The following is a 24,127-nucleotide window of genomic DNA, read 5'->3' on the forward strand; positions in this document are numbered from 1 at the left end:
GTTTGTCAAGAACATTAATAAAGGGCCCTAGGTCTAATATGATGCTTAACATTCCTTGTATGAGTGATGTACAACTTCAATGAGCCTCCACCCAGTCAGCTGTAAGCATTTTAATTTGTTGCCAAAGATGGTATTAAAAGAAGCATCAAATTGGGCCAAGGTTCAGCTGCAAAACAACATTCTAACCTGGATGTAACATATCATTTGAACATCATTGAGTGACTGAAGTATTTGATCCCCTGGGCAGCAGTCATGGCCTGTCTGTTCTTTACCACCCAGTGGTCACAATGTTACAATCTTCTTTACTTCAAGTTTCTTACAAAATATGGAAGGCCAACACATTGCTTTCTGTGTATTCAGAATGAAGTTGAAATACAGGTTGTGTTTTGAGGTATCTCCAGTCCCAGATGAAGGTGTACTACACAAAGTGTACATCAAGATGTCAACTTGCAGGAAAGTGTTGACAGAACACCTCATGTAGATCCCTCGTTGGGGAACTCTTATTCCCCTCTCAAATGATGAAGAAAGTGCAGCAGTTTTCATGAAAGTATACAAGTTATTGAATGTAATTAACTGTCATGCTGATCATTTCAGCCCCCAGCTCTAGGAAAGAATTGTTGCAGATTTTGTTTAGAGGTATTTATAATGAATGCTAAAATTAAGGTTATACATATATAAATATATATGAATATATACATAGTCTTCTAGGTATCGCTTTTAGTAAAAATGCACTGTTCGAAAAGTAATTAAATTTTTATGTTGAAATTGAGGAACATGGAATGTGCTCCAAGTGAGAGCATTTATTGTGTAGGTTTTGCAATCTGTTACTGTGTAGGTATTTCACTTCTGATTTTTAAGGAGTTCTTGAGTTAATTTTCTATAAATATGATTTGAATGGCTACACCATGGGCATGTCATGTGGGTTCAAAGAAGTACAAATACTGGCAGGTGACTGCTGAAGAGTTGAAAACAAAGCTTGGTTTCTTTTCTTTGTATTCATTTCACTGGTTGTTTGGGTGCTCAAAGAGGTGTGTGAAAACAGTTCTTTTAATTTTTGCAAAAGTGACAATTCTACATACTGTATATGCCGAATATTTTCACGAGTCGGGTGCTATTCGTGAAATTAAAGACACAAGAAAATATTGACTCTGATCATGCTTTGAATGTGACGTATGTGTATACATTTCTCCGTTCAGTACAGGATTCTATCATCGCGAATTTAACCACTCGGGGGAAATCGTCGGGAATCTGATTCTCAAAAATTTTGACTTGCTGAGTATATGGCATATACAGTACGTGGCAGTTGTCCTATCAATAGATGTGGAATCTTGTTACATGTTAATGTACAGTTATTTAGAGGTCCAGTGTAACAAAACCCTTGTTCAACAAAGTGATTTTGCAGGTCCTCGCTCTCCATATTTTTGTTTTTGTGCCCTAATACACCTGGACATTACATGTATGCCCTTTGGTCTCATTCAGGGTCATATTTTCCTAAACACGAGCATGCACAATAAGACAGCAATGCCTGTCAATATCATACGTGATAGAAAAAGCAAAAAAAAGCAAAACAAAACTCGTTTCCAAGATGATAAAGAGCTTTTATTTCCTCTTGACAAGAAACAATAGGGTCTATATGGTCACTTTCTCATAACAAATATATGTGTACAGGCAATAAATCTCAAATAGAAAAATACATAATTGCAAAGTGTCAATAAGATACGAAAAGATATGAGATTTCTTCAAAGAAACCTCACAAATAGAAGAACAATGATACAGAAAATATAACCCGACATTCTGATGTCATGAAATTTTAAAAAGCAACCGTGTGCACACTATTTCCAAAATGTCGTTCGGTTCTAAGCTGAACATCTTTTACATGATGCCATGTAACTTCCTACAGCATCATAATTAAAAACAAAACAAAAACAAAACACACACCACACACATATGGCTGCATATAACTAGTAGTAAGTCACACATACCAAATAGTGTACTACACAAAACCTATTAGCACAGAAAGGTATTTAGATCTCACCCACACATATATTCCTTTGGTCTTTTCCTAGAAACAAACACATTGCAAGGCACGAGTCTTGACAAACTTTGTTTTCTACCTTAATTGTGCCATATTTGCATGTTCCTCTCCTTATTCACTCAAATTGGTATACCTTATATCCTGAATGCATATCATGCTGGAAAGGTTTCAGTTTCAGCTATGTTATGAAAGACTAGACAAACAAGTGTATGTATATAATATATAGCAAATAATGATACAAATCATGTTGTATTACCTAAACTTTCCCTGGACAGCAGAAAGCTGTGCCTGTAATCTCCAGTGCCCTCATTTCTATGTTGAAATAAAGTGAAGGTTTGTTGTCTTGGCATCTTTTCAACTTTCTTCACAAAGCATGAGGAGCTATGGTTCCATTTCCAGCACTGATCCTTCCTCCTACTGAGTTTCAAACAACATTTCAGCAGAATTCTATCTTACAGCAAGTAGATATCACTGCTGCATTTTCCGTTTTTCGTTCGGATTATTTTTGAGACTGAATACGTGACGTGTTTTACAAAAGTGATAAAGAGCCAAAGAGAATATGAATTGAGTTGAGGCGTAGAAATTCAAGGCATTAAAATGCTATTTGCATTTCTAGCGTTTATTCCATTAAAAAACAAAAACAAAAGCAGAAGCATAGAAACATGTCTTTTTTCCAAGCATTCTTTGGATCACATAAAATTATTCTCTTTGGAAATAAAAAAAAAAAAGAATAAGAAGAAGTCTTCAAAGAGATAAGCAGACTTATTCATATCTTTTGTGTCCAGAAAACAGACCATTCAATTTATTTCAGAGAATTTGATTAAGCAGAAATGACCTTATTTCCAATAACACTTCTTATGGGAATAAGGATATCATTCCCATTTACTGACACCACCCCCTACTGTCCATATCTTGGACTTTCTTTCCACATTGAAAGTTAGTTTCACAATAAGCTTTGCAAGTATACACACCATATGTGTTTCTGTATTACACATTAATAGTTGTGCTAAAGCTAACATAAAGAGTAGAAAAGAGGCTTCTGGGGAGCTATGTTCCTATATGATGCAAAGAGCTTGTGATGTAGTTACTCTGACAGTTAACTCTTCACTGCAGCAAAGCTCACTCATCTGTGTCAACCTGCTCAATGCCTCGCTTGGTGGCAATGTTACCCAGCAGGCCGTGTGCAGTGTTGAAAAGGTTGATGGGTGTGGTACCATCGGTGATGAGTGTGGACTTTAGACCCAGGGAGGACAGCAGCTTCACCTGTAACAAGCATCAAAAAAGTTATCAAGATTATTATCTATAGTATTTTTAGAGGAGCATTAAGAATGCATGTTTTAATTGGTCCCTCAATTTGCCTGTGCAATATCTAATATCCAATGAAACACAATGACAAGAGCATTAATTCCTCATACACTGTAGGTTACTGTGATAAATAGTCGTGCTATAATATATTGTATTTTGCCTCATCTGTTGCATACACATTTACTTGGTGTGCAAACTCTGGCTACAAGTGCAAGTGACAACTTACTGCAGAGTCTACTTCAAACAGAACAACAAGAAAAACTTCACTTGTTAAGACCAATATTTCCTGGTTTCCCGTGCATTGCCATCCGAAATGATATCATTAATTGAACTTCCTTCTTCCTCTATCTCCTTGGTTCTTGAGGCTATGTGCAGTATCTTTCTAGTCACTTACAAAAATGATCAGCTCATTACCTGAGAATCTTACAAGTCAAAACTTGCATAAATGTAAAAAAAAAGAAGGAATTTTCAACTGTCTTATTTACACTTCTACAAATTGTCCCATCCACTTGGTGTCAGGTACTACATGTTTTTGATGTATCTATAAACACACAGTAAAACATCACACTCGTTCTTACAAACAAACCCTTTTATGAAATTACTGTATACATGGTGTATACAGACATACTTTGGTGTTCTTCTGGACCCTCTACACACAGTTTGGAAACACACGCAAGGAGAAAGAAACTCTTCACAAAACATACCTGCATCTCTGGTCCAGCAGTGGCAATAGAGCGGATGGTGTCAGCACCGATGGCCTGAACCATGTTCCTGAATTTCTCGGTGTCAATGTCTGCCATCTGTTTGGCCTTGGTCACCTCCAGAGTGTTCTGCTCACGGATGTACTTGGTCTCAGCCTCCCGGGCACTCGTCAGACGCTGCAACTCAGACTCCTACAGAGGGACACCAAGAATTAGAAGTCACAGATTAAGATGCATGCAAGGAATGCATGATACTACACAAAATACATATACAGTCAAACCTGTCTATAGCGGCCACACAAGGGATACGGAAAAAGTGGCCGTTATAGACAGGTGGCCGCTATAGACAGGTGATCCAACTTTGTGTGCATTGCCTACATGTACATGTATGTGTGTACGTATGCACACGTGTGTATCATGCATAGAACAATGCCGGTGTTTATGAAATTGTCGCACAGTAGTATACATGTAGCATGTGCACAGTCATGAAGAAAGCTTAACACTAGTGCATTATTGTGACTGAATAAGTGATGAATGCAGCGGTAGCGATCACTGAACGCTGCCCGGGAATGACTGGCACGGCTAAAAAGCAGAAAAACACGCTGAATTATTGGCTCGGCTACGGCTCCATCGGGTTTTTGGCCGCTATAGACAGGTTAAAATCTACCGCGGGAAACAAAATTTGTGGCCGCTGGCCGCGTTAGACAGGTGGCCGCTATACACAGGGTCTTTAACATGGCTTTTCTCTCGGGGGGATTTTTCAGTGGCCGCTGTAGACAGGTGGCTGCTATAGAGAGGTGGCCGCTAAGGCAGGTTTGACTGTACATGTAATCATATTTTTCTAGAATTTGTCTGCTGTCGCTACTTTTTGTCATTTTTGGTTTGTGCGTGTCTACAAAATCATACCAGGGCTATTACCCCCGGCTAAATACTGATTAGTGATAAGGTTAGAGTAAAGATTAGGGTTAGGGCTAAGTTTAGGGTATAGAGTTTGGGTTAGGGTTATTTTCCGGATTACAATTAGGGTTAGGGTCAGGGGAGTGTCTGGGGTAATTGCCCTGAGGCTAATTGCCCTAGACCCCTACAAAATCCATCACTGCATTCATGAAAAATTATATTACAGTGGAACCTCTCGTATCTGGACAAGTCGGGACCAGGGCTCATCCGGATAAGGGATTTGGCCGGATACGGGAGACTCAATGCTTTATACATGTACATACACATGTACTGATATAGCCCATTGTAGTACCACATGTAGTAATGTGTATACTGCAACCTTTTCATTGTTACACTCAGTAACAGACCCCAAAATAGAGGTTCGTGTTTGCAAGAATGAAATCATTTTCTTTTATAAATTCTTGGGATGATTTACCTAAATAATTATTAAGAAATGTATCAAGTAGATCTTGAAAATAAACAGTACGAGTCGACGAAACTACGCTTCAAAATTTTGAGTGTTCAATATCATTCGTTGCTCAGCCAATGACTCGAAACAATGCATGTCTATCTAGTCATATCGACGGCTGTGTATGGACCTATATGTGGCAATGCGATATGAGAGGACTCGAGCGCATAAACTGTCCATGTTCTTGCGATGATTTGGGGATGTTTGGGGATGTTAAAATGTCTGAAGGTAAGCAATTTGGAAAGAAATTTGATGTAATGTATGTTAATCATGTTGGAAGTAATATGTAATTCATGTGTGTTTGTGTAGGAGTTCTCAAGGAGTTGGGAATCCCCCTTTCCTCCCGTAATTATTAAAAAAAAAAAAAAAAAAAATCACGGCGAGAGTGCGTCCGTATAATAGAGAGATCCGGATAAAGGGAGGCCGCATAAGAGAGGTTCAACTGTATCTTTAATTTCTTTTGTAAAGCCTACGGTTTCTTGAGTCTGTTTCAAAGCTGATTGTTACTGTGTAAATAACAATTCACCATACATAGCTTACATCTTTGTGGTACTTGGGTACCTCATGTATGAACTCTGTTAATAGCTATTCACTTCCTCATCCACTATCAAAACCCAAGTACATGTCTTGTTAATGAAAGCTAGAGGTGTTACGTACATTTCATGAGCATTTTACATGCAGGTGTAGGCCTACTTCATATCACCTCAAAGATTGTTCTCTACTCTTCTAGCTTTTAGTCTGTAGCCAAGGCACTTGTCATGTGACTTATGATTTCTCACTAAGCTTCTCATATAATCTCATCTCCACTCACCGACTCAATCTTGGCTGCCTCAGCCTTCAGCCTGGCTTGTTCTACAGCCGCCTCTCCCTCAATCCTGGCTGCTTCAGCCCTGGACTGAGCCTCTGCCTTGGCCTGCCCAGTGCTCTCCACTGCAGCACTGTTGGCCTGCAGCTCTAGCAGCTCCTTGCGAGCCTTCTCAGCCTCGGCTTCGTCCAGGATCTTCTGACGTTCCAGCCGCCCACGGGCCTCCTGCTCCAGACGCTCTGCCTCGTGCCTGGAAATGGTTTGAGAGAAGATTCCTGGTAACAACTTCAGATCAATCAGGGGACCATTTCATGAAGTGTTTTGTTCAACAAATTTGTTGGACAAATTTGCTCTCAGCCAATCAGATGCAAGGATTTTAGTAGCTTATTACAGCTTGTCAGAAAAAATATCTGACAAAATACTTCATGAAATGCCCCCCCAGGAGGGTTAATACATATCCTCATTTTCCCACAGTACATACAACAAAGACATAGAATGTAGCTTTTAGCTGATTACTTTGACACTTTCAGAAACTAATACAATGATAAAGCATGATTAATCCAAACATTTTGGACACTGCCAATTCTAATATGAATATAAATTCCAATATGAATGAACACTTGTCCCAGTAATTTGTATGTTACTTGAAATGAATTAAGTCATAGCATCTCATCTTGGTCTTGTATGTTACAGTAGTTTTGAAGAGACTTCTGTGTCAACTTCCACCTTTATCTGCTGCTTTTGAAGCTGTTCATAGTCAGGCCCTTCTTCTAGAGTTTTTAAGGATAAAGTAATGGGTTTGGTATTGGTGTAGTGTGTATGGTGATATGAGAGTGCAAAAGGAGTAGCCAGGTTTGCCTACCTAGCAGCGGCTTCCTGTGAGTTGGTTGTGATCTCAATGGCCAGCTGCACAGATTTCTGCAGAGCATCCCTGGTCCTCTGGTCCACTGGCTCCACAGACTGGATGTCAATGGAGGTGATGACAAGGTTGTTTTGGGGGAACAGGAACTTTTCTCGAACCTTCTTGTTGTCATCAAAGCCAAAGACAGAGGCACGGATGATTTTAGCCGAGTTCTGCAGTTGGGGAAGAATGACAATGATACTGTGATGAATGAAAATCAAGTGTAGAGTTTTCTGTGGAATCTTACAATAGAAAAGATACAGAGTGTAGTCATATCCACTGGATTTCACAAGCAAAGTTTGACATCTCTGCAATCAAACCAATAATTGATGAAATCACCAAAAGAAGATGAAGTGAAGTGTATTCAGTACCTTGTGGAAGTCATCAAACTGGACTCCGGCCACAGCACCCCTGACCCGGGAGGCAATGGCTTTACAGGCGTCTCCCACAAAGTCTGGCACACTGAAGAGTTTGGCAGCAGCTGCTGGGTCCTTCTTGTCAGTCACATCAAAGTGCCTGCATCATAGAAACATACAAACAGGCTGTCATTTCATATCACATGTGATGATACAGTATATACATGTACATGCAAATTCTGTGTGTGGTCATCAATTTTTCTCAAATACGATTTGACAATCACAGTTCTGACCGGACAACATACAAATCTTTGTTTTTCAACTTTTGTTTTTTCTTTGTTTGTCCACTGGAAATTGTCACTGACCACTTTTCTACCATAATTAGCACAAAATTAATCAATGAAAGTGATTAATTGTAAAAATAATCAGGTTTTTATGACTTTCATGACAGAGCACTGTTTTCCATAGGGAATGTACACAAAATTGTGCCCGTTTTGGGGCGACGTTCCGTTACAAAAATGGGCGTGGCTTCGCAAAAGTATGCGCGGACGTTGCAAATTTGGTCTCAAAAGTTGCACGAGACTTGAACAAACAAAGTCAAGAAGCCTCGTGACGAGGCCTTCTCACGTTACAGAATTATACCGCGAAATGTCGAGGGGGGGGGGGAGGCGGATTCCGCCCCCCTCTCTTTTTGGGTTAAAGGTGACCAGAGTATCTTAGATTGTCACACACAATTCTTTGATGGTGGATGAAAAAATGGTGGACGACTCCCATTTCCCAGGAGCACATTTAAAAGCTTTGACAACTACAGCATAACGAGACACACACTCTTTTTGAAATGCTTGTGGTGACAATATATGGCACCTGTCTAAGAAAGGATAGATCACTAAGAACAACATCCCTACATACCCCTGTAAAGAAACATTCCTGACACAACAAATATCAAATGGTCAATGATTGCCTTTTAAATTTCTCCTAATAATAATTGCATAAACTGAAAATATACGATTTCACGTACTGTGATGGTTTTAATTGTAATTGTTCACACCATTTGAATGATTGATATGGAATTGGGAGATCTCTATTACAGAGCTGTATTAACTACCTTCACAGTGCTCCTCACAGAATTTACATCAATGCACCAACCCCTCTCAGAATTTATAACAAGTATACATTGGAGAAAAGATTCTCACCAATTGTAGGAGAGCTGCAGCTGGAGGCGGGCGTGGTCAGCTGTCTCTATGGTGATGATGTCAGTGCAGAAATCTGGTCCAAGGAGGAGGCATAGTGCCTTGATGACATTGGGTCTCTTTGGCTTGCCTCCAGACAGACTCAACTGGGTGAACTGCTCATCTGGTCCAAGCATGACCAACTCTGGCCCAAAGACAACCCTAGAGGGCAGCACAAAGAAGAAATGGCATTTTTCTTTCTTCACTATCATTTTGGCTGACAGTGTGGAGAATGACATAACAACTGTAAACATTACGTAACTATGTGCTCCTTCGTGCAATATCTAATATCTACATGTTTATGTAAAATAAAATTTTTGTGATGTCAATATTGCATCACAATAGATCTGCATATTTTGTCCACAACATATTTCTCATCCATATAAATGTTCCAAAAATTCTTGTTCAATGTACATGGAAGTTACTGTCTAGGTTGTCTCAAAAGAGAATGAATAATTCAAGTTCATGAATTTGAGTAATTATGCAGTACCCACTGCAAACTACAAGGATTAGAACCAGCAATGGCTGTTGGTCTGAAACTTGGTTGTCTAGTGGATAAGATGCCTGTCCGGAGATCAGGAGGTCATAGGTTTGAATCCTGCCCAAGTACCGGTATGTATAATGCCCATGATTTCTTTTGTCATGGCTACTATACTAAAACACTGATCAAATCAGTGCTTATTTATGTCCATGTACGGCAATTTGCAAATCAGTTGCAGGAAAAAAGATAAGTTTAAAAGTTTGTGACAAAGAGGTTCAAGCATTCTTACCTAGCCTTCTTCTCCTTGTAGTCATAGATCTGTACAGCTGCATTGTGGGGAACTCGGAAGGAGACAACACGTGTCTTCTCCCTGGGGCGGGGCTGGCCCCCACCCCTCCTGTCACTCCGGTCTGCAAGGGGGTCCCGGGCACTCTGTAGGAGTTCCTCCACAGCAGGTGGTAGCTCCTTAGACCACAGCTCCTCATCCTGGTTCAACATGTAGGTCTCTCCAGTGACCGCACGCACCTTAGGTCAGAGGTCAAAAGTTACCAATCAAAACATGTGGACTTCAGGAAGTCACATAATGCATGTGATTTAACAAATGTATTGTCTGAGGAATTACCAATTGCTTACTCACTGGAAATTCCCCAATAACCAACAAAACACACACAAAAAAAATCCTATGAAAGCATCGCAAATGAACTTACAATCTCCACTGACATTGCATCAAAATACAAATAACTGATTTCCTTTATTTTCTTTTTTCAGATTCATGTAATACATTTCCTTTTTTGTTGTTGTTGTTGTCATGCTTAAAATGCTGAAATAAAATCTACACCATGTTGTCAGTGGTTTAATACACGACTAAAAATGTCTAGGCTTTGCCAAATTACGTCAGAAAATAGGTGAAAAAAGCATGTCTTGCTCCACACCAATGAAAGCTTCATTGTGACCCTCTTTCATCTGACTAGACAATTTAGCCTTAGGAGAAGCCAGTATTTGTGACTTCCAATTTAGCCTATTATGTACTCACAGACATGTTGGCCATATGCTAAAGATGTGGGTGTGTTAACCCTAACTAGGCCGGGGGGGGGGGGGGGGGCCTCCGAGGCCCCCCCCTCGACGTTCCGCGCGATGTATCGCTAACGTGAAAAGCTATCACCGCGACGTTTCATGACTTTTTTCTGTCGAGTCTCCCGCATCTTTTGACACCAAATTTGCGATGCCCGGGCGCGCGGTTCCGAAGTTTTGCATAAATATGTACATGCATGTCAGACCAAAAATTGCTCAAAAACGTGAAGTCGTGTACAATTTCAATGGAAACTGTGCTTACAGTCAAATTTCATAAAAGCATGATTTTTGGGGGGTTTTATTGATTAAAATCAACTGATAACACATTTTCTCGTTCGGAACAATGTCATGGACAAGTTTCATCGAAAAAACAATGAAAAACATAAAGTCGAAAAAACACAGAAATACATAAGAAATTCAAAAAACAATAAAATACTTAAGAAATTTTTTTTGATGGCTCAATTTTTTTCTCTTATATTTGCTTAGGACACTAAAAAGAATATTTACACAAAAAAATGTGCCCATTTCAGGCTGTATTTAGTGATTTATACCAAATTGTCTGATTTCATGCATCATTATGCATAAATTAGCATAATTTGGCATAAATGACAATTTTTCAAAAATCTAACTTCGTAGTACTTTAGATTACATCATAGGCAATGTGTGTGCCAATTTTCGTCGCGATCGCGCGGTCGACGGCCGAGATCTGGAGGGGGGGCCTGGGAGGCCCCCCCCCCCCCCCCCCCCCCCCGGCTCTATGATCTACCTTAATAGCCCGGCCTAGTTAGGGTTAACACCAAAACTCTAAGTTCTTGATATTTTCCTCACCTTTCCTGTCTTTGTGTCTCGGATGTAAACTCCCTCGTTCTCATCCAGAGGGATGGCCTTACGCCTGGTAACAACCTCCACCTTCACAGGGGGCACATACTCACAGGGACCACGGATCATCCACCTGTCTCCGGGGTTACGGACGACGCCCTCCTGTGAAATGACAAATTATCAGCCTAGTTATCATCGTTTGTTATGACAAAGGAATTGCTCACTTACAAATGAAATATAAAAGCCAATCTTACAGCATAGGAAAAAAAGCAAAAACAAAAGTTATAAGAATGCAATAAGAATTGATGTCAAATGTCCCTGTCTGTAGTATAGTGATGGTCAAATGTCATCATAAATTATGGTTAATTTCATTCTCCAATCAATCTATTGTACTGTGTGAAAGACCCCCTGACAATACATACCAAAGTAATGGCACACACCAAGTACCATGATATAGGAGAATGTGTTCTGTGTCAATATAATCACGAATCACTTCCACTGAAGTAGAGTGATGTCAGGACAAAACTTGTGAGAGTCAATGAAGTTATATACTCGCTGCCTATAGAGGGCTAACTATGTACACTCCATACACTGGAGTGTAAGCACTCCAATAACTACTTATCGTCGCTGGGGCAACAAGACCTCATATCTACAAAATGTCAAATGTTCAGGAGAGCCAATAAACATGGCGGCCAAAACACTATAGCCAATGGGATAGCCTTTCCTTTGACAAGCCGTGGTGGCTTAATTTTTTTTGGTATCATTGACAGTTCGGATTTGGACTGGACATTCCTTAACCGATTATTTGACCATTAATCCAAAAAAGTCATTTTCACCAAAATTTCAGATACAAGGTCTTGTTACCCCAGCGACGTTATGCATGTGTGTAACCTGTTAGGCTAGAGTCCAGTGACACTTACAGCATTGACATCTTTGAAGGATTCCTGAGCCCTGAGGATGAGTCCCTCATCTTCTCCCAGGATGAATACTGCCTGGATACCCTGCTCTAGCCTCTCACCAGGCTGAAGGAAGAAGGACACCTCACCCTGCAGCAGAACATAAACATTGACAGCAGTTAAATTTAATCTCATTGAGAGCTATATACATCTCAGTTTGTGACAGATAAGAGGAAAATCTGGAAGGTCATAATATACTGGCAGCAGATGAGTAATACACACTGGACATGTAATTAAATATATTACTTTGGTTATCATACACATACTAAAGTTCATAACTGCCCTTATAAACCACAGCATTATGAGAAAGTCTTCACAAACTGCTCTAACAAGTCTTTCATGAAAATGAAAGAATATCCCTTAAACGAAGCTTGGTAACATCAATGCAACATTCTGGTAATGAATTTACTTTTATGCATTTATGGAATGGGTTCATTTGTTCATGATGAAGTGACCTAGAAAATGTTTTTTCCCATATAGGAAAGTGTATCCTATTACGTTTACAATCAGAAGAAACAAATCAACAGAGGAGAGACTTTTATTGTTTTGAGGAACATGTTTATCAATGGCAAGGACTATCTTTTCTTACCTTGACCAGCTTCTTCTGGCCCAGCTGTGGCTTTCCATCAGGCCCTACGGGGTCCATGATGACACAGTACTGGCGATTGGTCAGAGTGTTGATGTTCACCACTCCAATGACCTATCAGAAGAGGAAATATATGCATATATAGTATAAATACATAAATGGTGAATACTGAATAAGTTACATATGAGAAGCATATGGAAATAATAGTGACATTTTTTTTTTCTCTCTCCCTCTCAGCTGGTCAAGCACTTCACTTGTTTTAAAAGTGACATAATGCATGTAAGCTGGGATGAAATTCATGTTCAAATAAAAGATGAACTTATGTAAACCAGGTGGCCATAATGGTGTCACCAAAAACTTAAGGTGGCATCCATTTCATTCTTTGTTTTGCTTTGTTTTCACATTGAATGCATCAACATACTTTTTCTATTACTAGTCATATCATCATGCACTAGGTTTGCTGTCAGGATGATGTGCTGGCAAGCACCATTCGAGAGGATTAAATGACATGTTATTACATCACAGATGCTAATCTCAGGAAATTTAAATGCCATCATTCCTTGATCATACAAATTACCTTTTTCTAGTTAAGCACAAAGCAAAACTATGAACTGGCCTACTACGGAAACTGAAATGACATACTATATTCACTTTTTCAGATGCCAAATGACAACTATCACAACTCTCCAAGTGTTAAGAAAAAAAATGCTGACAGAAAATGGAAACTAAACAAACCATTTTATGATTTTACTGAGATTGAAAAAAAGTGAAAGAGTGTCTACGGGTAAGTATCTATGAATCCCACAAATGTTATCAGACATAACATGTGATATTAAGGAAAAAAAGGGGTGGGAGGAATATTTCTACAGTTGTTACACAAGACAAGTTTCTCACCTCTTCATAGACGTCTGGAATGTGTGCATCAGTGTCCTTCATCGTGATCAGCCATTCCTCACCGTTCTTTCTGGTCACCTTCTTCATGTCCGTAAAGGTGCGTGTGGCTCTCACATGCAGAGCATTCTGAAAACAAACAAAAGCAGTCACATCATCATTTAGTTTTGATCCGGGTTATGCCCAGATAATGGTGGTGGCTAGACTTACCTCACAAACAGCAAGCACTCTCACAGCTTCTCTCCATCTCGCCCGATTTAGGGTGTTGCCCTCAATCAAGAAAACCCTTCCAAGCTCATCCTCCATCTGTCTCTTCCACTCCTTCTTTGGTCAGCCTTGCTTTCACAGTTCATTCACTTTACACTTGAGTGCTTTCCTAAAACATGATCATCACGCTTCTTCAACACATGTGTGTACCACTACAGTGTTCATTAACCCGTTGAAGACGAGTCCCGGGCATACTTGGTCAGGTGTCTATGGGAAGTGTCTGTTTTAGCAAAATCAAACCGTCCTTAAAGGGTTAACAAGTCTTTCCAAGTTGACAAGAGCAAAAGTAAGGTGCACAATTTCTCCCTCCTTTTTGAATCATGTAATGAGAAAATTGTTTTTATTCATTTATTTACATTTCACAAGCACTGCTTTCTTCACACTTTGGCAGTAATGCATATCTTTGTCTGAGCACTGCAAATCAAAATCCGTATGAAAGCCGCTTGTAACATAGACACACTTATTCAAGCACCATTCTGCTTCTCAGCTCACACTCACATGATTTTCTAGTATTGCCCCCCCCCCCCCAAAAAAAAAAAAGATTTCTATCACATTGCCTTCAAAAACAAGTGCTCCCTGTACCATCATAGAATGAGGTTAATGGTATTGATTAGTTAAGGTCTTTTCCACACCAAACTTCCTCTCTAGAACCTTGTTCATTTCCTCTGCTTGGAGGTCACAGGTGGAGGAAGCACGCTAGTAATCAGCTGCTTGAGCTCTCGGCTCTCTACTTCCTGCTTACAATGATGAAGTAACCAGCCATAGACACCCATCCAACATAGAAAGCCGTCTCTATAGCTTTCCGGATACAGTGCACTCCCATTATAATGAACACAGTTATAACTAGAAATGTCGCTGTTAAGTGTCGCTACAGCGACTGGTTATACCCCCGCCAAACAACATTTCATAAGCTTTGGTCAAAACAACATTTCATAAGCTTTGGTAAAAAACTGAGGAAGTAGTTAAATCTGCAAGATCTTTCCTTGATCTTCTGCCATTAATATGCCGTTACCATGGCAACGTACTTTCGGGTACTGTCGAAAAATGCGTCTTGCACATCCACAACCAAAGGCACACATCTGTACCAAGTTTCATGGAAATTGGGCAAAAACTGAGGAAGTAGTTTGCAACGCAAAATTTTCCATCATTTTGGCTCATAATATGTGAGCTGTTACCATGGCAACATACTTTTTGTCACTGTCAAGAAATGTGTCATGCTGACCTATATCCTAAGACAAACATTCACTATGAATTCCATGAGAATTGGAAGAACACTGATGAAGCAGTTTAGCCATGAAGCATTTTGCCCTATATTTTACCAATAACATGCCGTTACCATGGCAACGCACTTTTTGCCACTGCGGAAATATGTGTCTTGCACATTAACATATTCAGATGAACATCTGTACCTAATTTCATAAAAATTGATCACAAACTGTGGGAGGAGTTCGCGACGCAAGATTTGTACCCATTTTTGCCCATAATATGCCATTACCATGGCAACGTACTTTTGGGTACTGTCAAAAAATACGTCTTGCACATCTACAACCCAAGGCACACATCTGTGCCAAGTTTTATGGGAATCGGTTGAAAACTGAGGAAGTAGTTAGCGACGCAAGATTTGCAACGGACCGACCGCCCGACCGCCCGACCGCCCGACCGACCGCCCGACCGTCCGCTGATTCCTATATACCCCCTTCAAACTTCGTTTGGCGGGGGTATAACAAAATTCCAGTTACAACGAAGTAAAAACTCAGGCCACAACATTATCCACTCTATGTATCTTTATCGTTTATTTGCTCAGTTTTAAAGAAATTTCTATATAACGAAAGAAGTCTGCAGGTGTTAAGGACTTTGGTATAACGGGAGTCCACTGCACTGGTTAGTATTGGTCTAAATATGCTACTAAAAAATGATTTACCTTCTCTGTCAGAACGTAAGCATTGACCGTGTCCACCACCTCCTCGTAGGCCCCTGGGAGGTAGGCACCGATCTTCTTGACCTGCCACTCCTCACCAGTCACCCTGGGGTTGCCCTCCCTGTCCTTGGTCTCCTTACGGGCCCGAAGCTTGATGGCCTGGTTGGGTCGGATGATGGTTGCTCGGATCGTCTCATCCACAACCACCTCCTTACGAGGGATGTAGGTCCCTGGTCCCTCAAAGAGCCACTCGTCGCCAGCGACGCGCTTCTTGTCCCCATCCTCAAAGTCAAGCACAGCTCGCAGTCTGAGGGCACAGTTTGCCTGGACAACTTTCAGAGCAGTCACAGCCTGCAAGTTTAGAATTCACAGACAGGAGTATTAGTGGCCTGGCATGATTGGAAGAACTCTGCCTCATAATGACAACAGTATCTAGAGATATTTGACAGTACTTATCACACCGCCGAAATTTTACCCGAGACCATTATGTCACTTGAAATCTTATCTATTCTTCTGTATTTAAGAGAAGCTGTATTTTTAAACTTATTTAGTGTTGCATCTTAATATGTCTAGAGGAAAAAGTCAACATAAAACACTTCATACAGCAATGAAGGTATTTTGTGAAGGTGATGCTAAAATATCTACACTGGCTGTGCCAGTGCACGATTGGTTGATATCATCAACCCCAACATTTGACACCATTTGTTCATTCTATCTCTTATTGCTCAATTCAAACCTTTTAATCACTGGACGGATTAAAATTTCTGCAAGGCATTAATGAGTCTCACCTGTTTCAGGACCTCTCCAGGGTAGAGAGGGAAGGGTTCCCGGGCAAGCCTGATCTCCTGGTCAGCATGGCTTAGCTTGACCTGACCATTTTCATCCACCATCACCTGACCAGCCTCATTCCTGACGGCAGGGTTCTCCACAATGCAGTAATGCCTGGGAGGCACAGTGATCATCTTCTCAGGCCCAAAGATGACCCTGATGACATAAGCAGTAGTACAAGATGATGAAGTGATAGTTACATATGATGACGTGGTGGTAAGAAATGAAGTAGTCATATGAAATAAAATGGTAGTAAGAGATGATGAAGTGGTAGAAGAGATGGCAAGGTCAAAGAGATAAGGAGTTGGTAGTAAAAGATGATGCAGTGGTAGAAAGAGATGATGAAGTGGTAGTGAAAGACGATGAATTGGTAGTAAGAGATGGTGGAGTGGTAATAAGAGATGATAAGGTAGTAGTAACAGATAGTGAAGTGGTAGAAAGAGATGATGGAATGGTAGTAAGAAGTGATGGAGTTGTAGTAAGAGATGGAGAAGTGGTAGTAAGAGATGGAGAAGTGCTAGGAAGAGATGATGGAGTGGTAGTTAGAGAAGGTGAAGTGGTAGGAAGAGATGATGGAGTGGTAGTAAGAGATGGTGAAGTGGTAGGAAGAGATGATGGAGTGGTAGGAAGAGATGATGGAGTGGTAGCAGGAGACAATGTAATGGTAGTAAGAGATGAAGTGGTAGAGAGATGATGAAGTTCAAGATTATGATGACATCTCCAGTTCTGTTTCTTGCACATTACAAATCAAATTGATGTGACAAAATTATGACATTGTTGGCATAATATCAAAGAGTTTAGAATGGAAAAAAAATCTGCGTAGCTGCAGGCTTGATGTGAGTGGTGGAAGGATAAACACTTGTTACTCTCTATCTAAGTTGCTATGAGAATAAAGCATTCTTTTGGCTTTATCAAGTGGGCTATCTTTATCACTACCACATAAATCATTTTCATCTCCTTTAAAATCTTAGTTGGTTCATCTAGTTTGTCTAACAAATAAATCACATTTTGATCACATTATTCTAAAAATGGAAAACATGTGACTATTGATTCAAAGTATCGACGTTATCGCTTTGGGAATTCCATACCTTTCATGGTCCTGGCGGATGTAGGTCTTGGGACCCACAACAACCTTGGTGACGTTGTCATTGTGGTCCAAGACATGAATGTAGTAGTAGGGTGGGATGCGGAAGATGGACTCCTCCTGGCTCCCTCGCTTGGCAGAACTCATGATGGCTGAGGTCAAAGGTCACTTGCTTCAAGGAAAGAATGAGATGTGGTCTGCAGGGGAGGAGAGCACACAGTTTACAGTTATTGAAAACATATAATTCCTCTGGTATCTCTATGTGTCAAACTGAGAGAAGCTAATAGGACAATTAAAGAAACCTTTGCAATGTCACTTTCTATTATATCAATGGGCAGAAGATGGTGTAATATACCCTTGACCGACAAAGCCCCCATCCTCAAAAACAAAACAAAAATAGTTACATGGTTTCTGCACACTAGCATGTGCACACACACACACACAAAAAAAAGAAGCAGCAAACAACAAGCTGACATATAGGCCTAGAGACAACTTATGAAGACATATTGCATGTTTCCACATAAATTGAGACACTGTATACTGATGAGCGAGTTAATCATTGACCAATGACAGGGAACAGCGTTGACTCTACTCCACACCCTCTATTTGGTGGACTCTATACATGCAATGTGCTCATACAGCTGTATACAGACAAAGCAGCATTGGACAGACAACTCACCTACAAATGTATACACTGCATGATTTGCCATTTACCTTCAGATCAAAGAATCTCATCATTGTTCATTTCTACGATATAATAAATTTCCCATATACACCAATTTCACACTTCTGTTATATCATGGAATAAATGATAAGGCTAAAACACTGGTTTAACAAAACTTGTATAACATCGTCTTGTTACTCATTTTACTCTTCTTGATATCATGCAATCAAATGAGAGGATGTTTGCTTTGTGTCTGAAGTGTACACAAACCAACCAGGTCTCAAGCTATGTTTGTGCATCATGATATTAATCAGTTTTAATCATCAAGTCTGCAGATGGATTTTATCTCACCAACCATTAAAAGAGCTGCTGAGGTCAAAGAGCAGAGGTGTGAGATTTTGTGAAGTTCCAATCATTGTTGGGAGTGGGCCAGGAGAGCTTGTGGGGGTGTAACCAGCTTTATTGCTTTTAAGTTGTACATCATGCAGTCTGGTGCATAGTAAATACAATTATTCTGACTGATAAAAGAAAAAAATATTCCTATAATGGGACTTGTTGGTGCCAGTTGGAAATATAATTATATATGTATATATTTTTATGTATTTATTTATTTATTTATTTATTTATTTATTTTTATTTATATATTTTTTTTTTTGGGGGGGGGGGGGTGGGGCTTGTTTTTAAATGAGGCATGAGAAAATGCATGTCAGGCATGTGAGCATGACAAGATCCCTGAGAACAATGTAGGCCATCTCTTTGTATGATATGCTGAAATTGTCATGAGGAGGAGGTCCTGAAGAAGTTAAAGGACAAGTTCACCTTCATAGACATGTGGGTTGAGTAAGACAGCAATATTAGTAGAACACATCAGTGAGAGTTTGAGGAAAATCAGACAATCCATTCAAAAGTTATGAATTTTTGAAGTTTCTGCTCAGTTACGGCTGGATGAAAAGACTAAGTAAGCTTGTGATGTCACAAGTACAAGGATACAAAGAAAGAATAAAAAAAATTCAACATATTTCCATTTTTCTCTCATAACAAAAGAACACTTGACTTCTCTCTTTCAGAAGGCAGGGGGAAGTAGCAGGTCGAAGAAATGTGCACTTTATTCAAAAAGTAAAGTTTTGTGAAATTCTCTTTTTATTTTCCTTATATAGTTGTACGCATGTGACATACATAGTAGTCTTCTCATCCAGCAGTGACTTCGCAGATACATTGTACTTCAAATATTCATAACTTTTGTTCGGATTGTCCGATTTTCCTCAAACTTTCACTGATGTGTTCTACTTATATTGCTGCATTCTCTCAATCCTAATGTACATGTATATGAAGGTGGACTTGTCCTTTAAACTGCTATGTGAATGTGCACAGCACAGTGCAGCGTGATGAGGTGACATGTCACTGTTAGACAACAACTGCACCCAGGGGGTTTGAACTGTGCCTGCACACAATATTGTGATTGACAGTTGCTTTTTGAGCTGCAGCACTGTAACAACCGACTGTGGAAACAGCATCGCAATTCAATGTGACACACTTCTTGCTGAAAATCAATCTTCTCACTTCTTATCTGCTAGCTGACAACTACTACAGAAATATAATCTTCTTGGAAATCTCTCCAGTAAGGTCTGAACTAACTAGTGTAAGCCCAATATCATGAACACCCCCCTCACACACACACACACACACACACAAACACTCACCTGCACACATCATGCACACATACACAGAGATTCCACAAGGTACAGTGTTAGAAGTAATATTACAGTGCTCAGCAAACTACAGTAAGTTTTGAAGCAGGAAGTCCTCTTAAAGAATGGGATCAGATCAGATGCAGAACAAAAGAGAATTAGTGTTCAAAGCAATGTGATGCAATGAAAAAAAAGCAAGAAAACTAGCAATGGAGAAAAGAGAAAGAGAATGAAAGAGAGAAATAGAAGGACAAAGATGACATCAACTGGTTTGAGGCTGAGAGACAGAAGGTGAAATGTATCCAGGCACCTCATCCTGTTTACCACTGGATTATCTCCAGATGATTCATGCAGCTAGGACTCATATTCACCAATGTACCTTAAAGATTTAAAGGGTGGGTGCAGGGGAGTGGAGAATACAGACAGCACAGATTCCATCTCTCCCATTTTGAAATAACTTCTGCTACATTTCTCTCCCCCCCCCCCCCCCACTTAGAATTTGAATTTCTCCCACCCTAGCTGCGAGTCTCCTGATTAACACACATTTTCTACTACCACAGTGTATGAACATTTAGCTTTCTCCGGCCACATTTAGCTTCTTCAAAGATACAACTGTTTATAAAAAAAAGGTTCAGATAGCATTAGAGAGAGAGAGGATCCATAACCCAGAGCTTCAAGTAATTTTGAATCTGAAAAATAGAGGTTTTTTTATTAGCCAACTGAAATACAGCATTTAACTAGGCATGCAAGGGAGTGACTTACAATTACATGAAAGTTTCCTTGCCTTATCACAGGCTGAAATTCATAAAGAGATCTGTAGATATAGTCATTTATGCAAGACAGACTCTACCAGTAATACACACTGGATTGCTGAATACCTACTGCACTTACTGTGACAGTTGGTCTGGGACAATGTATTTTTATGTCCAGTTGTAATTGAAGTTGGCCAGTTGAACCTATTGAAATGCATGCTATGGTCCTATAGCACTTCCAGTTTTAGAAAAATAAGCACAGTATTATGAATATTCAGAGAGTAGTTAAATGTAGGCATGAACACAACAGTTTAACAAAGAATATAATGCTATGTAGGTTCATTTGTGTTTCTTCTACTGCACTTATAAAACTACCAGCATTTATTGTCATAAATCGAAGTATGTAATGTAACTGGATATGTGCACATTGTACTATAAACTCAGTAAGCCCACTCTTAGAATCGAGACTATCGATACATTAGCCATTTGATGACTAACAGCTGATATGATTTCATAATGTCAGGACTGCAGCTTTTCCTGCAATCAAATCCTGTACATTATTTTTATGAAAATACCTTGAGGAAGGGGTCTATACATCTGTACCCTAACACTTAATACTATTTCAAACTACACTGTATTGCCTGTTTGCAAGTCCAATGGTTTATGGTCATTTCACTGAAATGTTGGTACATTTCTTCCTTCATCAGAGCAAGGTTGCCTTCACGTATCTACCACTGCAGAGAGTCATTACAATGTACATTTCTGTTAAATTACTGTAACAGCTAGTAATATTGATGCCTGTCACCCAGAGCTAATCAGCTAAAATTGGCTGAGTTATAAAAGGAAAATGTTCCTAAAAAGGAAAGAAGAAAAAAGAATAAACCAGCAATACACTACATACAGAACATAACCACAGACACTGAAAAAACCTCATGAAATCAAGAGAAGAGGGTGGTATAACTCCTTAATCCCTGACACCAATCTTCTGAGGACTTGATAACATTAACAAGCTACTATACTCCCTCATGTCAAGTACAATTGTACATGTACGTGTTTAAGAATGCATGGAATCCACTTCCATTTGAAGTGGCTTCGCTACCTCTGCGACAAGAATATGCATTAAGACTATGCAGTGGCGGATTCAGAAGGGGGCGCACCAGGCGTGCTCCTCCTCTTTATTTTTGGTTAAAACAAACGAAATAAAAAGAAAAATGGGAGGAGGGGCATGAACCCCCTTTAATTTGGTAGGGATGCACCCCCCCCCCCTTTACAGAATTTCTGGATCTGCCCTTGATGGAAAGATCGGTCTGTATCTGGTCGTTGGGGAAATGTTCTGCGGAGACTGCGTCTGGCTTCACGGGAAGAGAGCGAGAACGTCAAAAAATGAAAGACTCCTCCGGACAGACGGATATTTCTGTTTAGATCCGCCCCTGGCCCTGCAATAAGTATGCTAAATTGTTAACCAGTCTTTGGTATATGATCTAGTACTAGTAGGGCTAGGCCCTACAGCGCTACAGTTATAGGTTTTAGCAGAGGGCAGGTGTCACAAGGCATGCAGGATCTTTATTGCAGAATAGGCAATGGTTAATAAACTCTCCGGTACCACGTATCTTGTTAAATTTACAGTAGATACAATGCAGCCCACTCTACTGCTGTCTCCAGTCTATTGAGATTCGATGCGTGTTGACAAAAGTAACATTTCAAATTTAGAGTAGGCGTAGACACCTATCCAATTATCAAACCGGTCGAAGAGAAAATAAAATATTCAGCATTAAATCTTCTTATCGACAGCTGAACGAACACCTTCTCCCCATCATTGCTTACAACACATGGGTTGTCACGTTAACAAAACGTAAATTCACAATACATGAATGATGAGAAAGTAATTTGTTGTCTACTTACGTCAATGGAAGGTGGACAGCGTTTATAAGTTACCACAGTCCGGCAGTAACACTCTAAACAGTGCTTACTTCAGCTTCATCTTGCACTAAATTGCACTAAGACTCTCGCAACGAAACACAACCCCTTTTTATAGTATTCCACAGATCCAGTTTTACTTACCGTCAAGGAGCACTGCTGCTGTTGCAACGTCCCTCGCAATGTTCTTGTGAATGAAACAGGCGTAAGCTTACACTATTGCATGTCCTGTTGCAATATCCTACACTCATACAGCAGGGATAGTGATACACGAGCACTGAGCATTCTTCCCACTCAGGTTTCCTCTTCCGCACATAATATACATGTACTCAGTACACTGTACGTCCATAGGGTTGTCCAGTGGACCTGTAGGATCTATAAATAGACATTACATAATTTGACTTTACGAGTCGTGTTGCAACAACAGACCAATCGCTGGGCTGCATTTGGCCCCCAACCCCTGGGAACGCCTCGCTCACCCTGAAAATTAAATAGCAATTTGCATGACAAATGAGATGACGTTTTTCTGATGTCACAGTAGATGACGCGACGCGGGCCTCGAAACCTGGAAAAGGGGGAGGGGAGCTATGTAGAGCTCTACGTGAACTGACATCAAAGTACAAAGAGTTCTGGTTGAGATCTAGACTAGCGTCAGGTTTCTAATATCATTTCTTGGTGAGATGATGAGAAATCTCATATAAAATTTGAAAGAGCATGTAACTCTAGGAATTCAACGTTTATCTGATTTGAATGTATTTTCCGTTAAAAAGTCACATTGCATATAATCTTGCATATACAAAATAATACACAAAATGAACAGAAGGATCCTACTCAGCTATGTTTGTCATAACACAGTTGTTTTCCAAAAGGGTCCCAGAAATTAACAATGTTGTGATACACAAAATGACAATTACATGTGTTACATGATAGTGTAAAAAATCAATAAATCTTAAATCAAACCAACCCCCCCCCAAAAAAAAAAACAACAAAAATCTGAGATTAAGATAAAAACAAAATGGAAACAAACCTCTGACACCTACCAGTTGAATCAAATAAACTGCAACCCCCATTACCCCGCCATTATGACTCACCCCCAATTGATTGAAATTGGTTTTGAAATGGCTAAGATATCGAAAACAGAGTGATCCTAATAAACTAGGTGGGACCCACATTTCATTACGATTAGATGAGGTTTCTAATATCATTTCTTGGTGAGATGATGAGAAACCAGATATAAAATGTGCATGAAAGAGCATGCAACTCAGTGTGTATTTGATTGAAATTGGTTTTGAAATGGCTGAGATATTGAAAACAGAGCGATCCTGATAAAAGGTGGGACCAACATTTCATTACGATCGCTTTGTTCTACTTTGTTTTTTTGGATGTCTCGGCCACTCCATAAAATTTCATCAAATAAAATTTGAATTCTTTTTAGAATGGTATGCTATGTACTATTTCATAAGTGGTT

The 24,127-nt window shown here is 39.8% G+C and overlaps 1 protein-coding gene across 2 annotated transcripts; it reads right to left on the minus strand.

Annotated features, from left to right (window-relative positions):
- Positions 1 to 1,577: 1,577 nt before the first annotated feature.
- On the minus strand, positions 1,578 to 22,905 carry LOC140227508 (major vault protein). Of its 2 annotated transcripts, none has more exons than XM_072307908.1 (15): positions 22,804 to 22,905; positions 17,643 to 17,835; positions 16,515 to 16,710; positions 15,730 to 16,077; positions 13,545 to 13,670; positions 12,654 to 12,764; positions 12,029 to 12,154; positions 11,118 to 11,270; positions 9,508 to 9,743; positions 8,702 to 8,899; positions 7,524 to 7,668; positions 7,114 to 7,325; positions 6,258 to 6,501; positions 4,045 to 4,233; positions 1,578 to 3,298 (listed from the first exon to the last, which is right to left on the minus strand). In XM_072307908.1, the coding sequence occupies exons 2-15, from the start codon at positions 17,783 to 17,785 to the stop codon at positions 3,155 to 3,157; spliced, it is 2,571 nt and encodes an 856-aa protein (XP_072164009.1). In that variant the 5' UTR covers positions 17,786 to 17,835; positions 22,804 to 22,905; the 3' UTR covers positions 1,578 to 3,154. The 2 variants fall into 2 exon arrangements, with proteins under 2 accessions (XP_072164009.1, XP_072164010.1); XM_072307909.1 differs by lacking the exon at positions 22,804 to 22,905 and adding an exon at positions 22,645 to 22,781.
- Between the last annotated feature and the right edge of the window lie 1,222 nt (positions 22,906 to 24,127).

This window comes from Diadema setosum, chromosome 4 (assembly GCF_964275005.1).
Source record: "Diadema setosum chromosome 4, eeDiaSeto1, whole genome shotgun sequence".
In the NCBI taxonomy this organism is placed as follows: domain Eukaryota; kingdom Metazoa; phylum Echinodermata; class Echinoidea; order Diadematoida; family Diadematidae; genus Diadema; species Diadema setosum.

Coding starts and splice junctions, on each gene's coding strand:
- LOC140227508 (XM_072307908.1), bottom strand. CDS start 17,785: ATGAGTTCTGCCAAGCGAGGGAGCCAGGAGGAGTCCATCTTCCGCATC. Junction 16,078..16,514: donor CTGGAGAGGTCCTGAAACAG/GTGAGACTCATT, acceptor CTAAACTTGCAG/GCTGTGACTGCTCTGAAAGT. Junction 4,234..6,257: donor AGGCAGCCAAGATTGAGTCG/GTGAGTGGAGAT, acceptor GTCCCTCTGTAG/GAGTCTGAGTTGCAGCGTCT.